Source organism: Eubalaena glacialis, chromosome 5 (genome assembly GCF_028564815.1).
Source record: "Eubalaena glacialis isolate mEubGla1 chromosome 5, mEubGla1.1.hap2.+ XY, whole genome shotgun sequence".
Taxonomy (NCBI): domain Eukaryota; kingdom Metazoa; phylum Chordata; class Mammalia; order Artiodactyla; family Balaenidae; genus Eubalaena; species Eubalaena glacialis.
In genome coordinates this window covers 95,883,266-95,892,062 of record NC_083720.1, presented here as the reverse complement: position 1 = coordinate 95,892,062, position 8,797 = coordinate 95,883,266, and the positions used below count along the sequence as shown (strand labels likewise).

At 39.6% G+C, this 8,797-nt stretch overlaps 1 protein-coding gene across 1 annotated transcript; it reads right to left on the bottom strand.

Annotated features, from left to right (window-relative positions):
- Window positions 1–1,788: 1,788 nt before the first annotated feature.
- Window positions 1,789–7,091, bottom strand: CXCL13 (C-X-C motif chemokine ligand 13). The gene is made up of 4 exons (XM_061191022.1): window positions 7,028–7,091; window positions 5,309–5,441; window positions 2,134–2,211; window positions 1,789–1,843 (listed from the first exon to the last, which is right to left on the bottom strand). The coding sequence occupies exons 1-4, from the start codon at window positions 7,089–7,091 to the stop codon at window positions 1,789–1,791; spliced, it is 330 nt and encodes a 109-aa protein (XP_061047005.1).
- Between the last annotated feature and the right edge of the window lie 1,706 nt (window positions 7,092–8,797).

Sequence of the window (8,797 nt, the reverse complement as noted above, 5' to 3'; positions counted from 1 at the left end):
TGATGATATTCTTCTCCATATACAGTCAGCATAGTGGAGGGGTCAGAAGCATGGATTCTGGTGCCAAACTGCCTGGGTTCAAATTTTGACTTGCTGTTTAGTAACTGTAAGGTCTTGAGCACGTCACTTAACCCCTCTGTGTCTCAGCTTCTACATATGCAAAACAGGGGTGATAACCCGCCTAATATTGCAATAGTAAGATTTTTTTTTTTTTGAATATTCAGCTTGCTGCATTCTCGAAGAAGATCAAAATCAAACTAAAGAATGAATACAGGATTTTGATGGCATTTTATAATCCTTTTGTGTGTGTGTGTGTGTGTTTGTAATAGAGAAATAATCATTGAATTGTAGACAATAGAAAATGTAGTATTTATAAGTAGTCTTTACTCCCAAGAAATCTTTAGTAAAAATAAATCTAAAAATAGAAAGAGAAAAATGAAAGAGAGAACCAGAAATAGCTGGGAACTTGAGCATCCTGGGAGCAGACCTCCCAAAACATCGGGGAGAGCGAGGGACAGGAACACAGTGCTTAGTTCAGTGGTGGGAGAGCTGGGCTGGAACCAGGGAAGGAAGGGGATGGGAGTTTAAGTATCTGCTCCTTCTGTTTGTCAAATTCAATGCAAAACCTTGTCAAAGAAAACACTGGAGACTTTAAGAATTAATATAATGAGACAGTGAAAATGGGTTTTATTAAGAGTTTGGCCATTTCTGGAAGAAATTGTGATGAGTATATCAAGGAGAAGAGGCTCTTGTGGGCAAGCATTTTCCTGCTGTGCTGATATCAGGAATAACTTCACTCACCCTTTGCCGTATAATTTAGATCATCTGTAAAAAGGCAAGAGGCATGCAAAGAAAAATTAACATGATGAAATCCTACTTTTCATTATGAAGAGTCAGAGAATGGCTAAATTTGAATAAATGCTCCATTAAGGATGAATTGCTCATAATTAAGTAAAACATTTGCTCAAGTTTATTGAATATTGATTAATAGGAAGCATTAAAGAATTGAATACCAGAGACAAAAAAAAAAAAGTCTGTGCAAAAGAGGTGAGTAAAAAAAAAGTTTGTCAAAGCCAATGTATAAAAGAACACATCTAAGTTATCACCCTTTAAATCCTTTTCCTGAATATTCTATGAAATCCTTTTCCTGAATATTCTATGAATTTAAGTCTGGGGATCTTTGAATGTTATTAGCTTTTATCTGTGACAATAAATCTTATAAAGGAACTCTTTAAAAGTAGAAGAATGACCTCGTTCCTCTCAATAGTGAGCTTTTAAACAAAGGATATCTATTATGTGAACCCTCTGTCTCTTGGAAGGCTGAAATTCCATGGGTTTCCCAGGCAGCTTTTTAAATCTCTTATGGAAGCTTGCTATTCCTAGGGTGTAAAATGACTGAAATGCATTCCATCATTTCCTCCTTAATTCAAGCCACATGTTCAAATATGAGTTTTAAATTCTCATTCCCTTATTTTGTAGGAAAATTCAGCATTCAACAACAGGTATATTTTTGAAAGAAACCTATATCATTTATAACTCAGTAACTATCCTTCAAGAAAGTTTCCTCCTTGATGACTAAGAATGCAAACTCTAAGTTTGTAGGGTACTGTAATCAAAAAAATCTCAAGTTTGCCCCATCAGCTTCTGCAAGGTTATTTGTACATATATTCTCATGCTTGAGCAGATGGGGAAGATCTTTTTCCTGGAAAACATCCAACCAAACGCAAAACTAAAACTGAGGGCAGGAATGAAGGGGGAATGCAGGTGTTCTTGGTGGTAATATTGGCATCAGGCAATCATTTTCTTAAACACTGGAGCTGGTGAAGTTGAAAATGCACTTTTTCTGTGAAATAAAAACAAGAGAGTCATGTTTAGAGAAAGACTTCCCAGAAACTGTGGCTTTCCCCTGGAGATATCTAACAAGGAATACTGTGCCCACTGGTTTCCAGTTTAGTTTACTGAGCTGCTGGAATGAGTCAAGCCAACTCTATCTGATAAGAAATAATAGTGAAGAATAGGCATTTGTCTCAGGAACGTCTCATAAATTTAAAATGGTCCCCATTTTGACTACCCGGGAAAGGGAAACCCTTCAGTACAAGTGAAATCTACAAACCCTTGATATGCCTGACTCACCTTGACACTCTCATTAGTTTTTGTGTCCATTTGGCTCCAGGGTTCAAGCAGATAACTGACTTATTCTTCATCCAGGCTCTGGGGGAAAATAAATAAAAATAAAAATAAAGCAGTCAGTCCTTCACTTAAGGAAAGAGTTGAGTATAAAAATAAAGATTCCCACATGAAGTGAAATTGGAGGTAGGCAGTTTTGGATCTGGAGTAGGTGATTTGTAGCATGAGGTCTGATGAATAATAAAAACCCCATTTGCAGGCTGGTATGTGTGAGCTGGTGGAACTGAAAATGAATTGACAGACTCTCATGTGTCAGAGGTTAGTATTTTGTTGCAAACCTTTACATGAACTGGAGATGGACCAAATATCTGACTCCAAGGTTTGCTCACTCCTAAAGCTGTATCACAATATCTTTAAAATGTGTTTGTTCATTGAGCTTGGGAGAACAAAATAGACTATAGAAAACACTCTCTTGAAGACCTTTTATTTGAAAAAAAAATCCGATGAAATTTATTGTGGGAGAGGTTACAGAGCTGACTGCTCTGAGTGACATCTGCATTTGGTGGAACCATCAGTGAGCAAGGCTTTCAATGCTCTAAAAATTAGGCAACAACAAAAGCAGCAAGGATAATTATCAGCTGATATTGATCAAGCACTTAAAATGTGCCAGCCACTATGCTCAGCAATGATATGAATTATCTCAATTAATCTCACAAAAATCCTGTGCTAAAGGAAATACTATTTCCTCACCTTCAGAAGAGGAATTTGAGGCTTAGAGAGTTTAAATAATTTGTCCAAGATTGTACAACAAATGCATGATAAAGCAGGATTCAAATGAAGCTTATCTGACTCCTGAACCCACACTTTTAGCCACCGTTCCACATGGGCATGATCTGAATGGTTACCAAGTGCCAGACACGGTGTTGAATGTTTTACCTGCAGTGGAAGAAGTGAGGTCTCCCAGGTGACAGCAAACTGGGAGACTCTACTCTCTGTTGGGGTGACCTCAAACAAAACACAATTTCTTGATGTGTCTCTTATTTTAGCTATAAAATGACAAACAGCAAGAATCCATCCATCTAGCGTTGAAACTCTACCCTTGTCATTGAAAAGTACAGAGTCAGAGGTCATAGAACTGTTGGGTTCTTGGGCAGAGCCTTCCAATTTGGCTCCTGAGTTCATGATAGAAAAACAGATTTCTGACCATGTGGACTTACAGTATTTTCACTCCTGACTGCTATGAGTTGCTCATAATTATTTGCAGCTTTTGCTTCTATATCTGGTTAAAATTCAGAAATGCAGACTCTGGTGAGAAGATAAGAAATCAAATTTTGGGGGGACTTCCCTGGTGGCGCAGTGGTTAGGAATCCGCCTGCCAATGCAGAGGACACAGATTCGAGCCCTGGTCCGGGAAGATGCCACATGCCGCGGAGCACCTAAGCCCGTGCGCCACAACTGCTGAGCCTGTGCTCTGGAGCCCAAGAGCCACAACTACTGAGCCCGTGAGCCACAACTACTGAAGCCCGCGCGCCTACAGCCTGTGCTCCACAACAAGAGAAGCCACCGCAAGGAGAAGCCTGCGCACCGTAACGAAGAGTAGCCCCCGCTCACCACAACTAGAGAAAGCCCACGTGCAGCAACGAAGACCCAACGCAGCCAAAAATAAATAAGTAAATTAAGAAGAAAAAGAATTTTTGTCACGTTAAAACAATTAAAGCTAAAGTAGAGAAAATTAAGGTGTATTACTTCCCCTGGTTGGAGGTGAGAGACTTGACTCATGACAGAGAAACTGGTAAAAATAAAGGAAGAAGTCTCTATTCTCTAGACAGCCAGAGGAACTGCTCCTAAACAGGTTATGGCTATGCTTTGCGTCTCCGAGTTTGAGGGCAATAATCATGGTTTAGTCTGAATTTTCACTGTCAAAGATAGTAGTGGAAGTGTAACGCCTTTTTAATGAAAATTTTCCGTACTTATTTTTTTTTAACATCTTTATTGGAGTATAATTGCTTTAAAATGTTGTGTTAGCTTCTGCTGTATAACAAAGTGAATCAACTAGTCTGAGACCCAAAGCACTAACATAAAAATAGGACAAACAAAAAATAGCTGCTTACAAATGTTTCGTAAGGCTAAAATAGCCAAGGGAAGAGCTGCTAATGAAAGCCAAGCTGGTGGTGCCCTGAGAAGGATGCTCTGTTTGTACTTCAAGGTGCTGTGGGACACCTTGGTTTATTCAAGGTAGATGCAGTAAGAAGAAATCACAGTTCTAAGCAGCGATATGCAAAAGATCTACAGGCTCCCTTTAAAATATTCAGTGCAACAATCCCACTTTGTTGAGCCTCTACTATATGCCAGGTAAGGGATAAAGCGTCAGGAATAGAGAAATGAATAATATCTGATCCCCGTCTATAAAGAACTTGTTTTCTGGTGCGAATGAAAGAGAAAAACAAACAAACCTGATTGTTTCAACACAATGATGCTGTACAATTGCAGCTAACAGTTGCTGAACATTTATTACTGTGCCTGGCACTATACTAGGGGCTTTACGTGCAGTGTGTAAAGTCTTATTAATGTGCCATGGAAAATGCCCTAATAAAGAAATCCACAGATTTCTCTGGGTGTACAGAAAAGGGAGGGTCACAGAAGAAAGGGGTTATACCATTTCAATAAAAGAAAATATCTATTAAATTTCTTGTAGCCACTACTATCCCCTTAGCCTAAGTCTTTAAACAGAGTTAGGGGTTCAAAGTTGATAGAACCTAAAGCTAAAGGACAGTTCCATAAGATAGACATTCTGACCAAGGACCGTGGTGGGTACTTATTTTCTTGCTCTTCAACTTCTGGGGAACAAAGTGTCTGCTTCTGCTGGCAATTGGAATTTGACAGATAAGAGTCTTGGCTCTGTCCATTTCTAATGGCGTGACTCAGGGCAGTTAGTTAACCTCCCTAAGCCTCAGTTTCTGCATCTGTAAAGGAGTGATAACAATAGACGTACCTTAAAGGGCTCTTGAAGGGAATAAAATCAGTGAGTGTGCGTAAAGCATTGCATTAGCTCAGGACCCCTGCAAAGCATGTACTTAACAAGTATTACTGATTCTCATTATTAGTTTGAGAATTAATCGCTAGCAACACTCAAAGTAAATCACTTTGAGGAATCATACATTATTGTTTTATTGCAACTTACATGATTTCTGTGTTTGGACATCCATTCCCAGGGGGCAAGATTTGAAGCTTTCCAATGAGCAAAATGGAGACAAAGTTGAAGGTCTCTCGGATGCATTTACACTTTAAGTTTGTGTTATAGGTCTCCAGGACACCTATAAACACAGAATCAGTTATTTTCGTCCCTTTGGCATATAATTCATAACTAGAACCTAATCAGTAATCTTTCATACTGCACATTTGAAGATTTAAAAATTTCAAGTCGGTGCTTCCAGCCATATGCCTTTAGTTTGTGCATTTCTGTTCCTCTTGGCTTATTTTCAAACGTTTTCTACCAAAACCTTAAAAATAAAATTAGCTTTTTAAAAGCACAATATCTATTGAAATTTGTGATAGCATTATATTGGTACTCAGGTGGTTGTTCATATAATAAAATTTGAGAATGGCCATGGTGGGGACTGACAACTCAGTTATAATTAAGACAACATAAAATTGAATGATCTTCACCCCCACCACATAAAAACCAAGGAAATGAACTAGTTTCCGAGTCCCTGGAGCATTAACAAGCTGTAACAGAGTTTTCTCTCTTATCATACTCCCCAGTCCACCAACCCTCCCTGTCTCTCCGAGGAAATACCACGAGGATATTTTTTGTTTTTGTTTAATATGTTGGTCCTCCAACTCAGTTACAAATCATTACCCAAAAAAAGCCAATCATAAAAATTCGACGATTTGTTTTCAACGACAATAGTTCTCAGTACTAGATACTTGTATAGGTAACCCATCTGATGCATTTTAAGGAATTCTACCTTCTTTCACCCCAGTGCCTACCACTGTGCTCTACACGGAATTGCAAATAAAAGGGACCAGGCTCTCAAGGTGTCTGCACTTTAGCAGGGGAAACAAGTGAACAAAAACTGAAATACCATAGAATGTTGTATTTCCCCCAAGGCCCAAACTGCATGAATGAGAACAGGGGACTTTGCCAGGAGCAATGGAAAGGCTTCATGCAGGGAAAGAGAGATGAGGGTCTTGAAGAATGAAAATAATATGAAACAAAATAAAAATTGGAAAACAAATCCCCACATTTTAAGAACAAAAATTGGTCCTCTACCCTGAGCAGAGCGTAGCATCCTGCGCATGCATTAGATTCCTTCAGCTGTATAGAAATTTACCACTTCAATTAGATATTTACCTATTTACACAAAGAAAACATCCCCGTTTAGACTTGGAAGCCTGCTTCTTGGCAGAAAGTGTGTATTTGAGTACCCCTGCTGTACATACAATGGCTCGTGTCAGAGCTGACCCTATAAAATTGTATCAGATGTTCCCTGCAGGAGACCAACAGGTTGAGGTGAATAATCTTTAAATCCTATAAAGTGTTTGGTCGGAAGGGGTAGTGAAAGGCAAAACGAAGAAGAGATACCTGGAGAGAATTAGTTGCAGGCAGAGCTGCATCTGAAAAAGGCCAGGAATAGGCAAGCCGAGTGTAAGTCCCATGGACATTGGATCTCCAGTATCTCCCCCTTCTCTGGATGACAATCTTAATAATACAGATGTTTCCAGCCTCTAAGAGTTAATCCCTAAGCACCTTACTTTTAGAAATCTAGGAGCAGTTGAGCAGTTTTTATCCCCTTCATTCACATCTCCCCTCATTTTCTGATTGAAAAAAAAAAAAATGAAACAGCTGAAGACCATTTCAGCTCAAAGCACAAATGACAACATAAGTGAAAGTTCTCACCACGGACTGGAGAGAGGCTGCAGGCCAGCAGCACAAGAAGCAGAGATCCCTGCGTGAACCTCATTCTGCGTCAAGGTGGAGTTCAGACTTTAGTTAGCTCTGGGTCTAAACTGTGAGTTCTCAGCACAGAGATTCTATTTATTCAGACCAGTAAGGCCCTCCCACTGCCTTTGTCTCCAGGAGGTCAGCTGCATCATCAGTTTTAAAAGCCCCCAAATATTGCTGAGCTTGCTTTTTTTAAACTCCTCTTGCAAATTTTATGAATTTGCTTCAGAGCAATAGTAGTATGGTAAAGTATTTCTTGAAAATGTAGCCTACAAATGGCAGGGATGCTGCAGGGATTTGGTGGTGGGAGTGAGGGAAAGGGTTATCGGTTTGGAGACTCCACAGCACTCTCTGTCGGATCACGGTCAGTGATAGTGGCTTTGATTGCTTCTCTCAGTGAAGGGTCAGTGGGTTTCTCAATGGCATTTGAATATATCCTCCAGGAAATCAGAGACTCTGTCAGGCACATCATTGTGTTCCTAGCACCTGCAAGAGAGTCTAGCCTTTGGTAGGTGCTCAGTAAATATTTGCAGACCTAATGAATGTCTTCTTATATACAGATCCTTATGCCGACTGTTTTTCTACCAGACTTTCCCACATCGTATTTCACTATCTGAAATATATGATTACTTATGTAATCACCATCATGGGAATCCTGGAAGAGGGCAAGTATGTGCCCCCTCATTAATGTGGCTGTGTCTTGAAGGGAGGAAAGTAACAGCTTTGAGGAGGAGAATCTTTCCGGCTCTGGTATGCAAGTTGAGAACCAGGTGTCAGTGGAGGGTGTCATTAGAATTTCATCAGATGCTGAACCTCATATTACAGTTTGTTTAATAAAGCACATGTGCAATTTGGTTTTGATCTGGCCAAATAGCCCATGGGCCCAATGAACCCACAGCCTTAACTCACTTGCTAGGAGCACTTTTTTTTTCTTTTTTTAATACATCTAAATTGATTTAATTTTTAAATTATCTTGAGATGATGTTGGGCCTAACTTTTTTTTTTTTTAACATCTTTATTGGAGTATAATTGCTTTACAATGGTGTGTTAGTTTCTGCTTTATAACAAAGTGAATCAGCTATACATACACATATATCCCCATATCTCCTCCCTCTTGCATCTGCCTCCCACCCTCCCTATCCCACCCCTCTAGGTGGTCACAAAGCACCGAGCTGATCTCCCTGTGCTATTCGACTGCTTCCCACTAGCTATCTATTTTTCATTTGGTAGTATTTATAAGTCCATGCCACTCTCTCACTTCATCCCAGGTTACCCTTCTCCCTCCCCGTGTCCTCAAGTCCATTCTCTACATCTGTGTCTTTATTCCTGTCCTGCCCCTAGGTTCTTCATGACCATTTTTTTTGATTCCATATATATGTGTTAGCATACGGTATTTGTTTTCCTCTTTCTGACTTACTTCACTCTGTATGACAGACTCTAGGTCCATCCACCTCACTACAAATAACTCAATTTCATTTCTTTTTATGGCTGAGTAATACTCCATTGTATATATGTGCCACATCTTCTTTATCCATTCATCTGTCAGTGGACACTTAGGTTGCTTCCATGTCCTGGCTATTGTAAATAGAGCTGCAATGAACATTGTGGTGCATGACTCTTTTTGAATTATGGTTTTCTCAGGGTATATGCCCAGTAGTGGGATTGCTGGGTCGTATGGTAGTTCTATTTTTAGTTTTTAAGGAACCTCCATACTGTTTTCCATAG

Bases quoted from the DNA above. Each gene is read 5' to 3' on its own strand.
- CXCL13 (XM_061191022.1), bottom strand. From the start codon at position 7,091: ATGAGGTTCACGCAGGGATCTCTGCTTCTTGTGCTGCTGGCCTGCAGC. The intron at 2,212-5,308 runs GTAAGTTGCAAT...ATTTTCCCCCAG, and splicing joins TGTCCAAACACAGAAATCAT to AGCCTGGATGAAGAATAAGT. The intron at 1,844-2,133 runs GTGAGTCAGGCA...TTTATTTCACAG, and splicing joins AAACTAATGAGAGTGTCAAG to AAAAAGTGCATTTTCAACTT.